Below are 21,907 nucleotides of genomic sequence, written 5' to 3' on the forward strand. Positions count from 1 at the left end.
CTCTCCCTTTCACACTCTTTATTTCTTTCCCCTCCCTTGCAGCTCCACGCAGTCGCTCCCTCTCAGTCCTCAACTGCATTTCGGCCGAGTCGCACGCTGCAGCCAGAGAGGGACGCCAAACGGAGAAGCCGCCGGCGCCTCCAAAAGAGAGCCCCACGTGAGCCCAACTCATGCCGTCTTGAGAGGATGTGAGGGAAGCCCACCGGGGGGGATGAGGAAGCACTCATCTGGGCATCAATCATACCCAAGCCGAACTTCTGCGGGGTGAGCCACCCCTGCCGCCGCCGCCCCCCATGTGGGAGGAGGCGCTGTGGACCCGCGGTCGCTACCTGCTGGAGAAGAGCGATGGGGCCGAAAGCGGCGAGGGGCCCGACGGTCCGGCGGCGGAGGGCTGCCCGGGCTTCCAGGGGGTCGAGACGAGCGGCGAGGGAGAGAAACGGCAGGACTGGTTGTACGATTCCTATTCCAGGATGAGCCAGCAGCATCCGCTCATCGTCTTCCTGCTGCTTATCGTCATGGGAACCTGCGTGGCGCTGCTGGTGGTCTTCTTTGCCTCGGGGCTGGTGAGTGAGCGTCACGAGACGGGGCTTGGCTTGCTTTAAACTTCAAAGTAATAAGTTTTCACCGGCCGCTCTCGCGCTATGTCTCGAACATCCTTTTTAAAAACGAACCTCTTATTTTAAAATGACTGGAAGGCGCACCCCCGAAAAATGACTTGATTGACACCGTGCGCATTCCGAGTGAACGGCTTTGTGATTGTGAACTCGAAATAAAATGGGATTGAATTTATTGTCCAACTACGACGCATAAAAAATACAGTGACAAACACTAACTGTTTTCCCAATAAATACATTAAATTAATTCAATAATTAAATTATTGTTCATTAAATTCTATTCATTATTCTTATTATAATTGTAATTATTAAGCACCGTATTTTCTGGAATGTAAGGCGCACCTTCAACGAATGTCACATTTAAAAATCTTTTCCGTACATAAGGTGCACCGCATTATAAGGGGCACCTTCAATTGAATGACATATTTTAAAATGTTTTCCATACATAAAGCGCACCGGATTATGAGCTGCATGGTCAGCTTTTGAAAAAAAAAATATTTTAGGTTCGCCTTATAGTGCAGAAAATACGGTACTGAAATTATATTAATGTCATAAATAAATGACAAAAAAATAACAGCTGAAAAATGCATAGTATAAAGAACAATAAGCAAAAAGTGTATTGCGTCAATTTTAGGTTAGATTTTTCTTAATTAAATAACCTTTATTCGTCTTACAATAGAGAAATTCACAATTACCAGCAGCCAACTTATGAAAGGAAGAGAAAAGGAAAAAAATAAAAACAAATGCTGTTTTTTTGTGTTTTAGCATGTAAATCCCCACAATAATCCATAACACGACCGCGCATCCATTATCAAACAGCTTTTGTCATCTTATATTGTTTCATATTTCCATGCAAAGCAGGCCAACGGTCGACCGGGTGCTCTTGGGAGTTTGTTTTCCATCAATGCCTGAAATGAATTTCAGTCAGCCAGCAGGCTCTCCTGATAACGCCGTCCCCGAGTTGAATGAACTCCTGCCTCTGCTCCATCACTGTAGTATTTGCATGAAAGTTAAAGGGCAACCGACGTCACTTTTTTGTTTTTTAGGAAGGAGGAAAGCATACATGTTTGCAATCGATTAAACAATTATATGTGCCATTTTGAGGCAACATTGGGGGAAAATCTCTCACTCAAAAAAAAGATGCACAAAATGGCGACCTCCAGTGGCCACCTCCGCTTCCACAGGCTGATAAATTCCTTATATGGGGCTTGGATGCCCTCTTCTGGCGGCTTTTTGGTGCAACACGGTTCTCAGACCAAACATGTACAGCAAAATGCATTGATGTGATTGAAGGACTGCTGCAATGTCTTTTTTCGGTCAGGGGGCGGTCCTTTCATGACGTCACGTACAGACTCGTCACCAACTCAAAAACAAGATTTCCTGAATATTCAGAGCGAGTCTAAAACGTCACGGTGGAATCTTATTAAAATACGCCCAGTAGAAGTCATTTGAAGCCACTTTACAAATTATGGACACAACTTGTCCGGAGACGTCGGTTGTCCTTTAAGTATGTGTGATTCACTGGAAATTTGTCTATGGGGAGCAAATAGGACAAGAGCAAGTCGCACTATCACCGGGTGATGAAAAACCATTTGTGTTGACCGTACGCTCACTAAATAATCAACTGTATTTTGCGTGTGTGACGCATCAGTCAATGTAAATGGGGGTGTTTACGTATCTAATGATAACCTTGCACTATAGAATTTCAGGCAATGTTTTTATGTTTGCTTGAAAGGCATTCTGGATATTCACCTAGCCTAGCTAATCATGCAACGGGCAGAGAAACTCAATGTGCGGGTACCTTGATAGAGCAATGGGGACAAACAAAAGCTGCAGACGCATTTTCAGAGCTAAGCAGCTCACAAAAGATTTCCACTGGACTTGGCTGTTTAATTTCACACTTGATGGGTGGCCGGGCACTCTGGAGACATTCGTGTTTGTATGCGAGCCATTAAAAAGTCCGCCCATCCATTTTGTACACTGCTTGTCCCCATTTGGGTTGAGGGTGAGTTGGAGCCAAGAGAAAATAGTTGACTTCAGCAAAATGAGCACTCGGTGGAAGCAAGATCTATTCAAACCAGTGACGTGCAGTCAGTGGAGGCAGGTGAGGCCGTGCCTCACCTGTCATCATGGAAATATCAAATGAAAAATAAATTAAACAGTTATATTTATTTAGTGATTTGTACTTAAAATTATTTTCCATTTAACTGCACCATTTTTGGATTTTTTTTTCAAAATCACAGAATTTTCACATTTACCGTTCAAATACTAGGTAGAGACTAGCGGTGAGGCACCAGCCGGCTGAGCCTCACCATGGATTGCGCAATCACTATGCGAACTATGCTGGCTTGGTCTGCAGTGAGGCCACATTGCTGTCCCTATGCATATCGCTATTAAAGTGTTCAAAAACTTTTAGTATATGAACTCAATTTCTACAGTTTAGCTGGTTTATATAATGTACAGTCACTGTACATTTTACATTATATATTACATATTACAGTGTTTATTTTATTTTATTTTGATAAAAACTGTGTGCATAGGTGAGGCACACAGTTCTCCTGCCTCATGACAGGGGGCGCTGGTGATTACAGATTCTCAGCTCAAAAGACTGAAACATACAGTCGGAACTGGACTGATCAAGGACGACCTTCTTCACTGGCAGTGATCTCATTGAGACAGACTTTGACTTCATTTATAACACGATAATGTTGTTTTAATTATTTTTTTCTATGCTACAGTTTATATAAAGAATACGGACAAGAAATTTTAAACAACACACGTTAACTGTTGCCAATCAAATGGTGAATAAGCTACTCTGTAGCGTTCATATGTTTGTAAATCTGACTGTAATGACGTCAGTGCCTCACCAGCCATGAACCTCACCGCACGTCACTGATTCAAACAAGTCAACGTGCCCAATGATACAACATATTTTACGTTCTTAAAGAAAACTTACATGCATTACATACATTTTAAAAATATATAATTTTTCCTACTTTTTATAATGCACTATAAGGTGTGCATCACTTTCCCAAGCGCGGGCACATTACACAGATGCACTAATAGAATTTGACGTCCCAACTCAGTAAGCTGCAGTTAAATGAGATTTTCCTGCTCACTCGCCCGTCTATGGCATCTTTGCATTTTTGTATATTATCCACCAAGAACTGTTAACTTGCTACCAAACAGCCACTTGGTGCAGACTGTTTTTTTTTAAATGGGTAGATGGGTAGGTACTAACCTTACCTACCTACCTACTAGGTAGGTAGGTAGGGTTAGCATCTACCTACCTACCTACTAGGTAGGTAGGTAGGTAGATAGATAGATGGTAGATAGATGGGTGGTTGGGCAGCTGGGTGGGTGGGTAGATGGGTAGCTGGGTAGGTGGATGGGTGGATGTGGGTGGATGGATCGATGGGTAGGTGGATGGGTAGGTAGGTAGATGGTTGGATGGATGGGTAGGTAGATGGATAGGTGGATGGGTAGGTGGATGGAAGGGTAGGGAGATGGATGGGTAGGTGGATGGTTAGGTAGGTGGATGGGTAGGTAGATGGATGGGTAGATGGATGGATGGGTAGGGAGATGGATGGGTAAGTGGATGGGTAGGTAGATGGATAGGTAGATGAATGGCTAGGTAGGTAGATAGATTTGTTTACATAAGAGATGAATACGGCTCTGATTTTAATTATTTGTAAAAAAAAAAGCGGCGGCAACAAGTATGCAATTAATTATTTGCGGCAAGTTGAGAGACTGTGAAGCCCCACTTTAAAATGGCAACGCTTGGTTTGCCAAGTGGCTCAAGAGGCGGCGTGAGTGCTTTTGTCGGAAAGCTATTGTTCGGACCGTAGACACGCGCTTTTGTTTATGAAGTAATGTTTTCTCTTTTTTTCATGGAATTCCATACAAAGGAACACACGCTTGCGTTTTTTTTTGTGTGATTACAGTGAGACCTCAACTTACAAACACCTCATCTTACAAACTTTTCGTCTTACAAACGTCAAATTTATGAAAATTAAACCTGATAATAAGCACTATTTTCATAATTCACACCCACCACGGCTGGTGGAGTGATCTTAGGCGGAAGCACACGACCGAACAGCATCAGAGGTTAAGTTACCAAAAGTCCTTATGGAAGGTGACTCTCCTTCCATAAGCCATCAACAACAATCAAAAAGGTAAATAAAACTTTATTTTACAGCACAGTTTATTTCTTTAATTACAGTCCTCATGTAATGCGCCTCTCTTTCCAAACAGCAATTCCCTTTGACCTCCAACGCCATTCCATCAAGCCATAAATGACCATCACAAATGTAAATAAAGTGACTTTATGATACAATGCAGTGTATTTCTTTCATGACAATAGAATAGCATATTTATTATACATAGAATGCATATTTATTATACATAGAATGAGGTACGTTGTGTGTAGTCTTAAGGCTTATTTAGTTGAAAAGTATATTTTATGGAAACCCGGGAACGGATTATTCCCATTTTAATGGTTTCCTATGGGAAATTCTTTTTTGAGATACACACTTTTCGCCTTACACACTCTGTCTAGGAACCAATTAAGTTCGTAAGTTGAGGTCTCACTGTACTTTTGTGGTGTGTGCGTCATCTGTGCGGTTCTCTCATGCAACCTCCATCCCAAACAATCAATCTTCTTGAATTTGAACTGGATCAATAGATGTCATTTCCACCTGTCAGTCACTGTATTACCACTTGCCGCACGAATCCCCCTCATTACTTTTTCTAATTTACTGCTGTCGGATGGGCTGCCTGAAGTCAGCCAGCCGTATTGTTATTGACGCTGGTCAACGAAGAATGGTTACAATATTGCCCGAGCGGGTAGGGGAAGGATGGCGTCCATGTTTTTTAATCAGCTTACTCTCAACACAATGTCACCAAAGCAGAACGGCTGCTCCTAAAATCAAGTCCCGCTACGATCGGACCTGCAAGTGATGGAATTTGGACTTGATGTGGAGCACTCCGCCCGTTCTGTAAAAAGTCACTGGACGTGCTTGTTGTTTGGGTGTGTTTTTCCAAGGAAGTGTCTCATTTCCTTCTTTAGCTTATCTGCACTTTTCAGAGCAAAAATAAGTCGCTTGAAATGGTTTGATTTATTTACATGTGGTGGCATGTTAACAGAAATCGATAGAGATCGCTGCGATAACTCAAACGTAAAAAAAAATGCCGTCATTTTATAATGCTCACCGTTTTTCATCATTATTTTTTTATACACCCTAATAATTGGAGGACCGTGGGATTTTTAGCTGGCGCGTTCACGGTTCGTTTTGCAACTTCCACATGCATTGATTTCATGACATCCTGGTGAACACAGAGAATATGTGGTTGGGTTTTAAGATGAAGACAGGATCAATGAGAGAATACCTTTTTTTTGCATTTTCAAACATGCAAAAAGTGCACATTTGAGCGTGGAAAGCCAAGAGCAAAAACGCATTGTTGGCACGTTTTGCTTGACTCCCATCCTGATCAGGACGCTATTGTGCACTTGAGCTGAAAAGAGTGCGATGGCGTCAGTCGTCAAATCCCGCAGGACCTTCGGTGCCAGACCGTGACTCATACCACCTTACAAAAGCTCCATTACACGAATACCCCTCGCAGAGCTTCATCTATAGCCCTCTTCAGCTGCGAGTCAATTACTTGTCAAATTAGTCACCTGAGACAAGACTGCCAGACGTGCAAAAATGTGTCCACTCCAGTGCCAGGGTTTTTGTCACTGTCACTCAAATTCCAGGACCCATAGAATATTGAGTTTTAGGACTACATAAACATTCAATGCAGCGTAAGAAATCTTTGACTCTCTTTGTTCATCAGAAAAAAAGTTAATTAATAAATTATATGGATCTGTAGTTATATGAGCTTGAAATAAGGGTGGCTGTCCAAAATACAATACAATGCAATACATACATATTGGCTTGTATAGTGCTTTAACAACAGCTAAAGATGGAATATAGCGCTAATATAGAAAAAAAAGGGGAATGCTGCCCCTTGTGGAAGGGAAAAAACAGGTCTGGCCAGCACTTTATTGACACCCAAGCAAGAAAAAGACCAAACCCGAACAAATTCAGGAATGCCGCTCTATGTCATATTTTCAATTCCTGAATAAACTCGTGAATGAGTTCATATAAAAATGATTTGACTTTGTAGTTGTTTGCAAAATTAGAGCTGTCATTTGAACTACGTTGCTTTTTGATGTTGTTGTTTTTGCTCCATAACTTTCCAGATCAGCATTTTTTAAAGGTGGCTTCAAGTTGTTTATTGCCACTTTGACTTTTATTTTACAACCACACAAAACTGCCAAAATGGCCGCTAGCTTATCGCTCACACATCATGCGAACACAAGGAAATGCAAATGCAGGGCTTTTTTTTTTAACTTTTATCTAAGTACCCGAGTTGAATGAATACTTCATTTCCAAAAGTATTTTCCTTTTAACTCTATGATGTACTTCTACTGCGTGTGAGTACTTTCGCCACCTTGGGTGACATGTGATTGCTTATTTTCAACATGAAGAAGTTAATGGGCGGTGAGAAAATTCTGCTTAGCTAAATGTTTCGAGTACATTAATTGGATGGTCTGTTGACAACCGTGTGTGTGTTTGTGTGTGTGTGTGTGTGTGTGTGTGTGTGTGTGTGTGTGTGTGTGTGTTGACGGCATCCAGAAAAAATGCTGACTTTGACCGTGCGAGCGCAGAAGTGAAACTCTAGCACATTCTCCGGGCTCAGACCGTCTGTCTATTTGCCGATCTGCGCTTACAGTCTGTTCATCTGTTTGTGTCATGTCCGTCCCTGTGAGGACCGGCTGGCTGCCCTCATTAGCATGCCAAAAAACAGCTAGCGCTTTGCTGCTATTATCTCGACACGGATTCTTAGGTCAAAGGTGAAAAAGTAGCGCAGTGTTTTGTTTTTTTAATAGCCTTCGGTGAGAATAAGAGTAAACGGCCCGTTCCATGTGTTCTCCGTTCCCAGAAAACCGAGGACCACCTGACCTTTCTCATCACGGTGCTGACCGCCCTTTTCCTCTTCCTGTCCATCTTCATCCTCGTGTGCATCGAGTCCATTTTCAAGCGGATGCTCCGCCTCTTCTCCCTCCTTATATGGGCGTGTCTCGTCACCATGGGTTACCTGTTCATGTTCTCCGGAGGGATCCTCAGTCCCTGGGACCAGGTAAAAAAAAAAAAAAAAAAAACACACCATTTCTATGGATTGCAATTTATAAACACCCGTGTCCGGAGATAGGTCTTGATAAAACCTTCAGTTCCGATATCGTCAGTGTTGTTACAAATCCCGTTTTTTTTTTTTTACACATCAGGGCGACGGCGTGCCTTTGTCTGCGCTTCGACATCATGCATGTCCATATTAATTCCGCGTGTGACACGTCTTAATTAGGTCCGATGCGAGAAAAGTAGCATTCAATACACATTGGTCCTGGGTGTTGGACACCCCCCCCCCGCCGCCCCCCTCTTCACTCGCTGTCTCGGGAATCCCATTTCCTCCATCTCGCACCTTGTCTCCACATATTCATCAAATCCCGTCGTCTTTCCACCTGCCGCCAACACTCCGACCCCCCCCCCCACCCGGTTTTCTGCCGATTTCTCACACACGCTCAGGCCCAAATCGCCCCCCCATCACCCCCTTCCTCCATGAGATATTTTTATCATGTGCCACCTGTGGGAGCACTATCAATCTGAATTATTAATCGCTCGATAGCTCATTCCCTCCATCCATCTTATCGCAGAAAAAAATATTGGGACGAAATATGGAGCGCTGACAATTAAGTTATACTATTAAGTATAACGCCAAAAGTCAGAAGCAAACAGATGAACACAGATGTCAATGTCAAATAGATTGCGTCGGAGGAACGTCCGCGTACCGTCCGAGCTCCCAACGAGCGCCATTAACCTTTTGTTCCCGAGGCTTTATTCAATTTGTGAAGCAGGGTCCCGTCCGCTCGTCCGCAGATGACTCGTTCGTTCACCGGAAACATTCACAATCTAGCCAAATGAAAACAAGCGTTTTCAATTGTACATGTTCTTTTGGGGAAGAGGGAAGGGGGTGTTTTAAAGTTTTTACCTTTTCACTTTGGGCATCTAACTTTCCCTTGACAACCTGCGAAAAGTGACCTGTTGGACCCCCCCTGAAAAAATGCTGTCTAGGTCAATTTACAGTCTAAACACAGTCAAGCAAAAATAATGGATCAAAAAGGAATAACCTTTTTTTCCCGCAAATCAACCCAATTTTCTTTTCTTTCTTTCTTTCTTTCTTTCTTTCTTTCTTTCTTTCTTTCTTTCTTTCTTTCTTTTTCTTTCTTTCTTTCTTTCTTTCTTTCTTTCTTTCTCTCTTTCTTTCTTTCTCTCTTTCTTTCTTTCTTTCTTTCTTTCTTTTTTCCTTTCTTTCTTTTTTCCTTTCTTTCTTCTTTCTTTTTTCTTTCTTTCTTTTTTTTCTTTTTTTCTTGCTTTCTTTTTTCCTTTCTTTCTTCTTTCTTTCTTTTTTCCTGTCTTTCTTTCTTTCTTTTTTTCTTTCTTTTTTCTTTTTATTTTCTTTCATTTTTCTTTTCTTTTTTCTTTCTTTCTTTCTTTTTTCTTTCTTTCTTTTTTTTCTTTTTTTCTTGCTTTCTTTTTTCCTTTCTTTCTTCTTTCTTTCTTTTTTTCCTGTCTTTCTTTCTTTCTTTTTTTTTCTTTCTTTTTTCTTTTTATTTTTTTCGTTTTTCTTTCTTTCTTCTTTCTTTTTTTTCTTTTTTTCTTGCTTTCTTTTTTCCTTTCTTTCTTCTTTCTTTTTTCCTGTCTTTCTTTCTTTCTTTTTTTCTTTTTTTTCTTTTTTTCTTTTTTTCTTGCTTTCTTTTTTCTTTCTTTTTTCCTTTCTTTCTTCTTTCTTTCTTTTTTCCTGTCTTTCTTTCTTTCTTTTTTTCTTTCTTTTTTCTTTTTTTCTTTTTATTTTCTTTCATTTTTCTTTTCTTTTTTCTTTCTTTCTTTTTTTTCTCACGTTCTTTCTTTTTTCTCTTGCCTTAGTTCTTTCTTAATTTAATTTAATTTACTTTAATTTAGCCTAGCCAAAGTTTATCTTATGTTACTCAGAGGGTTGTGTCAGGAATGGCATCCGACGTAGAAGCTTGGCCAAAACAAACATGCGAATCAAACCTCTGAAGATGAAGATGGATGACACTGATTCGCTGTGGCGACCCCTTGAAGGGAAAAGCCGAAAGGAAAGGAAGAAGATTTTATTTTATCCTATTTTATTTTATTGAATCTAATCTAAATGGCCCGAAATGGGTGTTCATATACTCCACCGTCTTTCAAAAGTGCTTTATTTTTGACCCCACTGTTTTTCAAGTGTGTCATGGATGTCTTACATGAAGGGTGTCAAACTACGGTCCTTTGGGAGGGGGGGCGTCCTGCATGTTTTTCCAGTTACAACACACACATACATTTAAATGATCAGATCATTAGGGAGCTTGACATTGAACCAACATTGCGCGATAGCTCTACCAACTGCACATAGATCTGCACCGCTTTTTGGTCGAAAAAGTGACCATTTGGAATGGGAGGAACACACAAATCACTTTCCTGGCTAAACGGAACCACCGGCAAAAGGAATGGAGTCTTTTAGTGAAGGCACTGCTGTCGAGGTAAACGAGCAGGATATTCTGGAAGCTTCGCGCCGGCTCCTGCCATCAGAGGCGCTGACATCTGAGTGGGAGGTAATCAAGGTCGCTGAAGCCGGGTGATGGCGGCTGCAGCTCCGATCTTGAGGTGATGGGAGGGCGGATTAGCATTCAGGCCGGGAGTTACGGCGCACGTGAAATGCACATAGCCGACTTCGGCGAGGGATGGGGTGACGTGCCTGAAATTGGACTGCCAACGTCAATTCCACCCAAATTACCGGACGCCGTAATCTCCATCGACGAACGCTTTTCCGATTTCTTGGTTACCATGGCAATAGGAAGCCAAGATAGATCCAGGCTTTGGAGCTGCAACTCGGGGCTGACTTTTCACCATTTATCTCGCAACTGGAAGCTTTTTTTTTGGGTGCACGGTTAAAACAAAATGTGAGAGCAACAGTGGAAGACAACGGACAGACGAGGCAGGAAGGTCAAAGTTCATCTGCTTTGGAAACGCCGACCTGTCCTGCGACGGTCACCATCACAACAGGAAAAGGGTGGGCTGAACCGAAGAGGAAACCTGCAAGGACAACGTCAGATGTCAAATTTTGATTAGAGCCGCCATAATTACAGACGACTACATTAGGTACTGTATTTTCCTGTGTATAAGGCGCACCAAAAGCCTTCATTTTCTTCCAAAGATGACCCTGCGCCTTATACGCAGATGCGCCTTATACAGTAAAGTCTCGTTATATCGATATTCAAGGGAGTCCAAAAAAATATCGATATAACCGGGACTATCGATATATCCGACCCTGTTTGCATGTAATTTTCTCCGTGCGTGCATAGAAATAGTATCGATATAACCGGGACTATCGATATATCCGATATCGATATAACGAGACTTTACTGTATATGTGAAGTCATATTGAGGCACAACAGGTTTTTGCAAATACTATCACCAGCTTCTACTGTAGCACCATATAATGTGATGTTCCTTATATTTGGAAAAGTTTTGTATATTTCTATATTATATTTGGAATACATTTTATATTCATTGAAGGCCTTATAGTCCTTATATGTGGAAAAAGTTAAAAAATACACCATTCATTGGAGGGTGCGCCTTACACTCTGGTGCGCCTTATACACCCGAAAATACAGTATACTGTACTCGCATGATGTGATCAGCACAAGGGGGAGGTTAAGGGGGTGTGACTGATTTGAAATATTCACTACCTCAAAGTAGCACCGATATGCTAATTGTGTGTGTGTGTGTGTGTGTGTGTGTGTGTGTGTGTGTGTGTGTGTGTGTGTGTGTGTGTGTGTGTGTGTGTTTCCAGGTCTCCTTCTTCCTTTTTATTGTCTTTGTGGTGTACACCATGCTGCCTTTCTCCATGAGAGGAGCCATCTTGGCCAGCACCATCACCTGCCTGTCACACACCGTCACCCTCAGCATCTGCTTGGCTTCCGTCGCTAACGATTTGGAAGCTCTCGTCTGGCAGGTGAGAGACGATCATTTGGTTTTGGACTCTGGAGATCTTCTGGGTGATTGAGGTGATTGAGTAAGCGGGTGTTTTGTTTTGTTTTTTGAGGGGGGGCGGGGTGTTGATGGTCTGGTATGACATTTCAATACAGGAAGTCAATCTGATCCGCGAGTTAAATTGTTTAGCAATACAAGTCAAGGGACCGACACTCTACTTAATGACTTCAGTCCAAAAATAGACGACACACAGTCGTCGGCAACCAAAACTAATTTTGCTGAATTATGTCTAACTTGAGCTTTATTTGACACATAAAGAGAATCTGGATCAGAATCATCTTTATTGGCCAAGTATGTTATTTGTCTCCAGTAGAACACGCTGCACTAGTATCGTCATAAAAAAAAGACATGACAAATAAGTATGGAGGACACTCCTAAAGGCTATAATCAAATTCCTTCATGTAAGTGGTACCTGTTCCGCAGGGTTGTGTAAAATTGCAAACAGGCACTATAGAAACTGTAAAAGGTGGTGGGCAGGGTGCGCAGGGTCTAGTAGGATTTTTTTTTTCTGTGCCTTTGTTTTTGATTCTTATAGTGTGCAAGCCACCCCATTGTCTCCATCAATACACTAAGTGGCATCTAAAAGCCTCCAGAGATGGAGGCAAACGTCACAGTTGGCCAGACTTCCACAAAGTGATGCCTAAGTTGCACGCGCGAACACACACACACACACACACACACACACACACACACACACACACACACACACACACACACACACACACACACACACACACACACACACACACACACACACATGTCTAAAGAAGCCCGTTGCCCTTGGGTAGCGGAGCAAAAGGACAACCTATTGATATGCACGGCCACAGTTTTAAAACAGCCTGCGGTTGACACAGCGGTGGAAAAAAAGTGTGGTTGAAGTGTACGCTCTTATCTGCTTTTCCAAGGTAATTGTGTAGGCGGTGATGGCGGTGGAACCGTGCGTCACCTCGCTGCGCTTTCATTTATTTTTTTACGTTTTTTTTTGTGTGTGCAGATCCTAGCCAACGTGATTATCTTCACCTGCGGTAACTTAGCGGGGGCGTACCACAAGCACCTGATGGACGTGGCCCTCAAGCAGACCTACCAGGACACCTGTAACTGCATCAAATCACCCATCAAGTTGGAGTTTGAGAAGCACCAGCAGGTAGAATTGACAATTGATGTATTGGTGCCTCAGGAGGAAGGGAGAAGAAATAATGTCTGGCTTCTCCTGATGCATTTTGACCCTCCGCCACTAAATATCGATTTTTATCGTGATCCGCCATATTTGCGATATGCAATTAGCCGCACCTCCAAAATGCTTTCACGTTGGTGGATCGGATTAGCCTTTATTTGTTTCACAGTGGAGAAATTTACATTTCACAGCAGCAAAGTGATGACAGTAAGAGAAAAGGAAAAGAAGAAGTAGAAAAACAAAAACACAGGAGCTGCCACTCTCACGGTGCCATCTTGAAGTCAAAACAACAACCACAAAAAATAACAAATAATTTGACACAACACAAAAGACACAGACAGTCATTCAATTTTAAGCACTTTCTGCACCCTTTTTATTGCATGAAGAAGATGAAAGAGGAGAGGATCAAAGCGTCCCTTTCACCAGTTGCTGAGGGACGTCACGGTGGCATGTGCACATCTGCTACAAGCTAAATGTTGAACGCAAACACAAATCTGTAGCATCCATTGACGAAAAGTCACATGACATCTCCCGCTCCACGTAAATCCGCTTCAATTCCAAGCCGCCAAGTTGCGTGGCCACCAGAGTGCCTCGTTGTCACTTGTGAGAGTACACGTCAAATGGATGGATGGGTATTTCAAAATATAAAAACTATTGAGAGCCAAAAATCAATTCCAACCTCTTCTCCTGCAAGATATTTTCATCGCTCACTCTGTCAGATTCAGATTGAGAAAACTATTGATCCCCCTACAGGGCAATTAACTTTAGTTAAGGTTAATTTAGTTATTTCCCATTCCCATAGGGAAGCGGCCATTTTTCTGTGACATTTACTTGGCATTAAAATCTTGACATTCGCCGTTTGTTTGAGGCCCCGAAAGGGCACGCAAAGCCCAAATTAATAACCGAGAGTACATTCAGGTGGGACCGGGCGATGACGAGCCATTCGTTTTCGACAGGGCCCCTTCCTCGCAAGGGTCACGGGTGAGCGGTAGCCGATCCCGATTGACTTTGGGAAAGAGGCGGAATGGTATCATTTCGTCAAAAGATTTCCATTTCGATCTCTCTCGTCCATTTATCCAGCATCCTTCTAATAAGAGAGGCTTTGGGTGAAGTGAGTGGAAAAGTTGACTATTTTTGGCGCAGCCCGAGCATCCCGCAACCTCTCCATCTTGTTAATTTGCCGCTGTGTTTTAGGAAATGAGTCGGTGCTGTGAGTGAACGGTGTAATGACCCTCTGTGCTCGGAGCTGCATTTGTGAGTCACGCCCCCCCTAAGGCGGCTGGCTACTCAGTCTCTGTAGCATGCACACGCACACGCGTCTCAAACATTAGCCTGAAATACCTAATGGGTCGTCGACTCAATGAAAGCACCCCCCAAACCACCCCAAAAACATACTTTTAGTGGTTACACAATGGTTACATTCACGTAACACCCGACCCCCCCCCAACAAAACTAACCAAAGTGCAGGGTAGTGTACCGCGCTTTGCTTTTTTTGCTTTTTCCATATTAGAACATTCTCTGCACAGCAAATATGCCCAGTTTTGAGGTTTGAGATTTAAATTCTGGGAATGCCTTTAAATTATTTTGTCGAAATCAGGGATGGACAACTTCAAAATCAACTTTTAAGTAAAATAACTTATTTTTTACATTCTATTTCACATACATTAACTCCTTCAAAAATATGTATTTATTATTTTTTTAACACTTTTTTTACGTTTTATTTTTTTCATGTATTTTTTTTCCTTATTTATTTATTTATTTATTTATTTTATGTATTTATTTATTTGATGAAAAGGGTTGCTCCCCTTCTTAGGAACGTTTGCTCCTGTCTCTGTTGCCGTCTCACATCGCCAGAGTGATGAAAGCCGAGATCATCCAGCGGCTTCAGGGCCCGAAATTCGGTCGCACCGAGAACACCAACAACTTCCACAACCTCTACGTACAGCGACACACCAACGTCAGGTTGATATTTATGTTGTCATCGCTCCTCCCTGCTCTTTGGTTGAAAATATGATGCAATGCCCCTTCCCCTCCAACCCCTTACTTGCTCATCATCGTTTGTCTTCTTTTGGACAGAGATCCACTTTCACATCCTCTGATCTTTGATCACCTGCTTTTTATTTCCTCGCCGTCTGTCCTTCTCCTCCTCTCCATCTTTATTGTTGCCATGGACAATATCAAATCAGCGTTAATCCGCCTTCATTGTATACTGAGGTCACTTCACCTCTCCCCCTCTTCCCCTTTTTCACATCCAAAAGCGAGGCGGTTACAATCATTTTGGCTTAACGTGAGAGCCTCTCCAAGGAATGTCCTATGGAAAGCTGATTTCCTAAACCAGGAAAGAATATGACAATATCCTTAAGTGGCCTTCAAGAGTGTGTGTGTCTATGTGTGGGTGTGGGTGTGTGGTGCTGCGCAAGAGGTTGGGAAACAATCACCCATGCACATGATATTCAACTTCCCTGTTATAGCACTTGAACAAAAATCGCAGCAAAATGCAATGAAAAAAAATGTTTTGTTTTCATTGAACCTTACAAGACCCCCCGCCCTTTTTTTCTTCTTTGTATACAATTCTCGCAGTATCCTTTATGCTGACATTGTGGGCTTCACCAGGCTGGCCAGCGATTGCGCACCAGGGGAGCTTGTGCATATGCTCAACGAACTTTTTGGAAAGTTTGACCAGATCGCCAAGGTATGGGGTCACAAAAATGTCCTTCACCATCCATTAAATGTACATCAGGCATCCATCCAACCACTTTCTCTCGCAAGCTAATTTAATCAAACTGTATTAGCGCTCTACTGTGCCCCCCTTACCCCCCAAAAAAGGCTCTTGAAGCTTGTTTTTTTTTCTCTTGAAATGAGCTAAGAGCCAATTAAACAAAACTGTATACAGTAAAGTCTCGTTATATCGATATTCTCGGGAGTCCGAAAAAATATCGATATAACCGGGACTATCGATATATCCCACCCTGCGCGCATGTAATTTTCTCCTTGCGTTCATAAAAATAGTATCGTAATAAGCGGTACTATCGATATAACCGATATCGATATAACGAGACTTTACTGTATATATATACATATATATTTTTCTCCTTGCGTTCATAAAAATAGTATCGTAATAAGCGGTACTATCGATATAACGAGACTTTACTGTATATATATACATATATATTTTTCTCCTTGCGTTCATAAAAATAGTATCGTAATAAGCGGTACTATCGGTACTAGCGGTACTATCGATATAACCGATATCGATATAACGAGACTTTACTGTATATCTATATATATATATACAGTAAAGTCTCGTTATATCGATATAACCGATATCGATATAACGAGACTTTACTGTATATCTATATATAGATATACAGTAAAGTCTCGTTATATCGATATCGGTTATATCGATAGTACTGCTTATTACGATACTATTTCTATGAACGCAAGGAGAAAATTTACATGCCGCAGGATCGGATATAACGATAGTCCGGTTTTATATATATATATATATATATATATATATATATATATATATATATATATATATATATATATATATATATATATATATATATTGGGGGGCAGTTTCTGAGCTTTTTTATCTTTTATGGTGGCTGGTCTCTTTAACCTTCAATTTTGACTAAAATGGGCTGAGTGTATGCAAGGTCGGAAAGCGTTTAATTTTAATATAGAAAATCCTATTCAACGTTGTCGTATGTGGAAATCAGGCAAAGTAAATTTAAGGCGACGACGGAGACAAATGCTTCAGCCTTGTTAAAAGTTTGGAGCTTCTCTTCGACTTTAATGATTGGAAATAAAGTAAGGCTTTTTTCCCTCATTTGGTGCTGCTTGAGCTTCTTTGAGAACAATCTTCCTCATTATAAATAATAACGAGAGAGTCTGTCTGGCGCCATTGATCACATGTTGATCAATCAACACATCTCTGCCTCTGTCCTGCGACTATTCACGGGTCTTAAATGGGCCTTCTCCACTGCGCTTGTGCGTGTTCCTGTTCCGGCCCAGTGCCCACAGTATGACTAGTTCTTTCTTTTTCCACTACCGGAATCGCAGGTTTTCCACAAAGTGTTCAGCGCTGAACTCCAGCAAATTGACTCTGAGCCATGATTTCGAAATATTAAATTAAAGTACAATGGATGCTATGCTACATTGCCCAAAAGATGCTAATAGCACATTATTACAGTATTACTAGTAGTCTTATTAATAATGGCGCAGGTGACATAAACCACATGTGTCAAAGCCGTGGCCCAGGGGCCAAATCTGGACCGCCGCGTCATTTAATTCGGCCCACGAAAGCAAATCAAGCACGTCAAGTGCCACGGTGCTTGCTAATGTCCGAACCAGACTTTCAAATTCTCCCATGTAAACCATAATAACAGTAATTCTTTTTTACTTCAAATTTGAAAACAAGGTATTCATTAATTTTTGGTGTGCTCTGTATGTAATATGTGAAGGGGATTAAACATTCTCATGGCTTCCCCAAATTCATAACAGCCCCCGAGAGGAAACCTTGATGTAAGCAGTGACGTTTGCACATTTTACAATGACATAAAGCGCCAAACGAGCACCAAATTTTTGATTCTATGGTTTAAAAAAAAAGAACAACAACGTGGGCTGCAAGAGCTTATCTGGCACTCCTGCGAGCTTTGAGTCAGGTTCTTGACGCTTTTGTGCCCACCGGTGGCCAGAACCGCTGTTATATAAGACCGGTCCGGCCGCGAGCTGACGCTCCACATCCCACATGTGGAACGTAGACTCATGCTTTATGAGTGGGTGCATGCGGGATGTTAGCCCTGACGGATGTGTCGAATAGCGATGATTCTCAAAAGTTTCAAATATATTCCATATTTTCCTCTTTGTCCTTCCGTTTAGGAAAACGAATGCATGCGAATCAAGATCCTCGGAGACTGTTATTATTGCGTGTCTGGTCTGCCGGAATCTCTGCCTCACCACGCCAGGAATTGTGTGAAGATGGGCTTGGATATGTGTGAGGCCATCAAGTAAAATACCAAATCTCTCTCTCTCTCTCTCTCTCTCTCTCTCTCTCTCTCTCTCTCTCTCTCTCTCTCTCTCTCTCTCTCTCTCTCTCTCTCTCTCTCTCTCTCATTCTCTCTCTCTCATTCTCTCTCATTCTCTCTCTCTCTGTCTGGCTCTCTCTCTGGCTCTGGCTCTGACTCTCGCTCTGACTCTCGCTCTGACTCTCGCTCTGACCCTTAATCTGGCTGTCGCTCTGACTCCCCCTCTGGCTCTCTCTCTCTGGCTCTCTCTCTGGCTCTCTCTATTTGGCTCTCTCCTCTTCACACGTACGTGCACACAGATGCCCAACAGAGCAGGAAGATAGCCAAGAATTGGCTTTAGTTTTGTTTGTTCTCAACGAGTAAACAAAATGTGAACACGCGATGATAAGCCTCAGCTAAGTCCAAGCAAATATTAATGACTTCAAACAAATAACAGACCAAAGAAAATGTCTGGCATGATAAAGGACACAAAGCTGACAGACAAATTTATTTATTTATTTATCCATTAGCCAATCACAATCTTCAAACAAAACTAACATCAGAATCAGAATCATCTTTATTGCCAAGTATGTAGAACACACAAGGAATTTGTTTCCGCTAGAACACGCTGCACTAGTATTGTCGTCAAAAAAAAAAAAACTGCTAAGTGGCACTATACAGTTCCATTTTGGCTACTGTTGAACATGCATATTACGTTTAGTTTTTTTTTTTGTTTTTTTTTTGCAGTGCGAGATATTTTACCCTTTCTAATTTATGTTGCGTCCGTTTTCAGGAAAGTTCGAGACGCCACCAGGGTGGACATCAACATGCGTGTCGGCGTTCACTCCGGGAACGTCCTGTGTGGCGTGATCGGCCTCCGCAAGTGGCAATACGATGTGTGGTCACATGACGTGACGCTCGCTAATCACATGGAGGCGGGAGGTGTGCCGGGGTATGACACACGTACATCACTCGCACTCTTGGCATACACAAATCAATCATGGAGTGTGACATGCTTTTTGAGAATGCAAGTTTCAGGGTTTCATGTTGCCACTCCACTGCCAGCGCCAATATATTGGCAGCTCATGTTTTGTTCCCCGTGGTGCCTTCAAAGAGAAGACAACACTGCCGTCATTATCCATTTCTTTTTTAATCAAAAGTAATATTGACTTTTTCCCCCCTCCCAGGCAAGTTACCAAAAGCTCAAAATTAGCCTACAATCCAGCCAAGCTGCAGGAGATGCCCAAATGTCTGTCCACTTGTCTTTTGCAGGAGGGTGCACATCTCATCCGTGACTTTGGAGTACCTGAAAGGCTCCTACAAGGTGGAACCAGGGGACGGACAGAGTCGAGACTCGTACCTGAAAGAACACGGCGTGGTCACCTTCCTGGTCATCAACCCCAAGGTGGACAGAACACATTAAAGTCTGCCACTCATCCTTGAAATGAAATAGCGGTACTTCAGAATTATAAAGCCTTTAATAGTCCCACAATGGGGAAATTTGCAAGCTCTCTGCTCCCTTTCCTGATGAAGTTTTCAAAAGTTCAAAAGATAAAAAAAATCCTACAAAAACTACAGCACTATACAGTGTTTATATACATGTACAGTATATATATATATATATATATATATATATATATATATATATATATATATATATATATATATATATATATATATATATATATATATATATATATATATATATATATATATATGTGTGTGTGTGTGTGTGTGTGTGTGTGTGTGTGTGTGTGTGTGTGTGTGTGTGTGTGTGTGTATGTGTATGTGTATGTGTATGTGTATGTGGATGGATGAATGGATGGATAGATAGATATTATGTATGTAGATTATGTATAGGAGTGAGACCTCAACTTACAAACACCTTATCTTACAAACTTTTCGTCTTAAGAACCTCTAATTTATGAAAATTAAACCTTATAATAAGCACTATTTTCATAATACACACCCACCACGGCTGGCGGAGTGATCTTCGGCGGAAGCTCACGACAGGACAGCGCTCCAGCCGGCGCTACTTTGCACACCCCCTCTCATTGAATGCAGACGTCGATCGCCTACTTGGAGCTTTTTGCTGATAATTTTACTATGATGGGACCGAAAAAAACCCCACATTGCAGTGTATTTCTTTCATTACAATACAATAGCACATTTATTATACATAGAATAAGGTATGTTGTGTGTAGTTTTAAGGCTTATTTAGTTAAAAACTATATGAAAACCCGGGAACGGATTATTCCCATTTTAATGGTTTCCTATGGGAATTTTTTTTTGAGATACACACTTTTCGCCTTACACACTCTGTCTGGGAACGAATTAAGTTCGTAAGTTGAGGTCTCACTGTATAATAAAAAATAATAATAAAAAAAAAAATAATAGAAAAGACTATCGACGAACTGGGTGCATAGTGCAGACAGATGGACTTCCGCCTTGCACCTCATGTCCCTATTCACATTTATGAGCTTTTTTTAATATCCTGTCAGATATTTGATAAAAGGCAGCAGGATTTTGATGACATTTTCAAGAAGCTTTGAACGGAGAAGGCCACGCAGGCGCCTGTGGCTGACGGCGTGCGTCGTCTTTTGCAGTCATTGTTATTGAATGTCACTGTCAGTACACCCGGGCTGGCATTAGCGCAGCCATTAAGGGCCGCGTGTCGCTTTCAATTCCCACGGGGATCATTTTTCGGCACCCTGTTACACCCTCCATTTAACTTTGCATGATGTAAATTGCCGGGGTTCATCCGGTTATATTCTGAAATAGACCTTCAAAGTTTCAGATGGGTGAAAAAAAAGCTGAGAAAGGACTGGGGAAAATGCAGAAATAAGAAAAGATATAGTATGATGAGTCAAATTTTTTTAATGTTTACATACAGATGTGTTTTTTTACATTAACCAAACATGATTTAAATGTTTTTTTGTGTTTATTTTGTATTTTTTTTTTTGGGTGGCAGACCGACAAGCACAGCCCTCTTCTGGGCTTGCGGTCTCGCCCGTCTCTGGATGGCGGCAAGACGAGGGCGTCGGTCCGCATGACCCGCTATCTGGAGTCGTGGGGTGCCGCCAAGCCCTTCGCCAACCTCCACCACCGTGACAGCATGAGCACCGACAACGGCAAGATCAACACCACGGTCAGGACGGTTATACGATGACTACCCGTGATCCGACAACTTATTCACTTCCATTCACAAATGTCTTCAGGAATTGAAAATATGACGTAGAGCGGCATTCCCGAATTTGTTCAGGTTTTGGTTTTTCTTGTTTGGGTGCCGATAAAGCACTGGCCATGGCCTCTGGCAATGTTTTTTCCCTTCCACAAGGGGCAGCATTTCCCTTTTTTGCATGTTAGCGCTTTGTTCCACCTTTGTTTTTTTTTAAAGTGCTATATAAACCAATATATATGTATTGTGTTGTATTTTGGACAATTGCCCTCATTTCAGGCTCATATAACTCCAGACCCATATAATTTAGGAAATAACTTTTTTTCTGATGAAAGAAGAGAGTCTACGCTGCATTGAATGTTTACGTAGTCCTATATCTCCATATTCTGTGGGTCCTGGAATTCGAGTGACAATGGCAAAAACCCTGGCACTGGATTGGACACCTTTTTGCACACATCTGGCAGTGAATGAGTTAAAAATGTTTTGATTCTTTTCACAAGGACGTTCCAATGGGGCAGTACCACTTCCAGCGACGGGAAAGGTGAGCCGCCATCATCGTTTGGGACTGCGTTTATGGTTTTCTTTTAGAGGCGTCATTCAATCCTGCTCTTGCTCTGCTCAATCAGGTCCAAGTCGCAGAGGAGGAGGTTTGAGGAAGAACTCAACGAGCGGATGATTCGCACCATTGACGGCATCAACTCACAAAAGTAGGCGGGAACCAAAACCGAAAACGCATTTTTAAATCCCATCCGTGACTTACTTGCGGCTTAACT

The 21,907-nt window shown here is 41.9% G+C and overlaps 1 protein-coding gene across 3 annotated transcripts in view; it reads left to right on the plus strand.

The window, feature by feature from the left end:
* The window catches only part of adcy2b (adenylate cyclase 2b (brain)), a 40,796-nt gene that overhangs the window by 4,114 nt on the left and 14,775 nt on the right, over window positions 1-21,907 (plus strand). For all 3 annotated transcript variants that reach the window (XM_089022839.1, XM_089022840.1, XM_089022841.1), the window contains exons 2-13: window positions 43-563; window positions 7,602-7,799; window positions 11,571-11,732; window positions 12,765-12,914; window positions 14,758-14,906; window positions 15,525-15,636; window positions 17,832-17,959; window positions 18,750-18,908; window positions 19,229-19,361; window positions 20,928-21,104; window positions 21,635-21,675; window positions 21,761-21,841. In XM_089022839.1, the coding sequence (XP_088878965.1) occupies window positions 294-563; window positions 7,602-7,799; window positions 11,571-11,732; window positions 12,765-12,914; window positions 14,758-14,906; window positions 15,525-15,636; window positions 17,832-17,959; window positions 18,750-18,908; window positions 19,229-19,361; window positions 20,928-21,104; window positions 21,635-21,675; window positions 21,761-21,841 (1,760 nt within the window). In that variant the 5' untranslated portion in view covers window positions 43-293. The remainder of the gene's footprint in view (window positions 1-42; window positions 564-7,601; window positions 7,800-11,570; window positions 11,733-12,764; window positions 12,915-14,757; window positions 14,907-15,524; window positions 15,637-17,831; window positions 17,960-18,749; window positions 18,909-19,228; window positions 19,362-20,927; window positions 21,105-21,634; window positions 21,676-21,760; window positions 21,842-21,907) is intronic.

This window comes from Hippocampus bargibanti, linkage group LG20, assembly GCF_051943395.1.
Source record: "Hippocampus bargibanti isolate YZ-2025 linkage group LG20, ASM5194339v1, whole genome shotgun sequence".
In the NCBI taxonomy this organism is placed as follows: Eukaryota; Metazoa; Chordata; class Actinopteri; order Syngnathiformes; family Syngnathidae; genus Hippocampus; species Hippocampus bargibanti.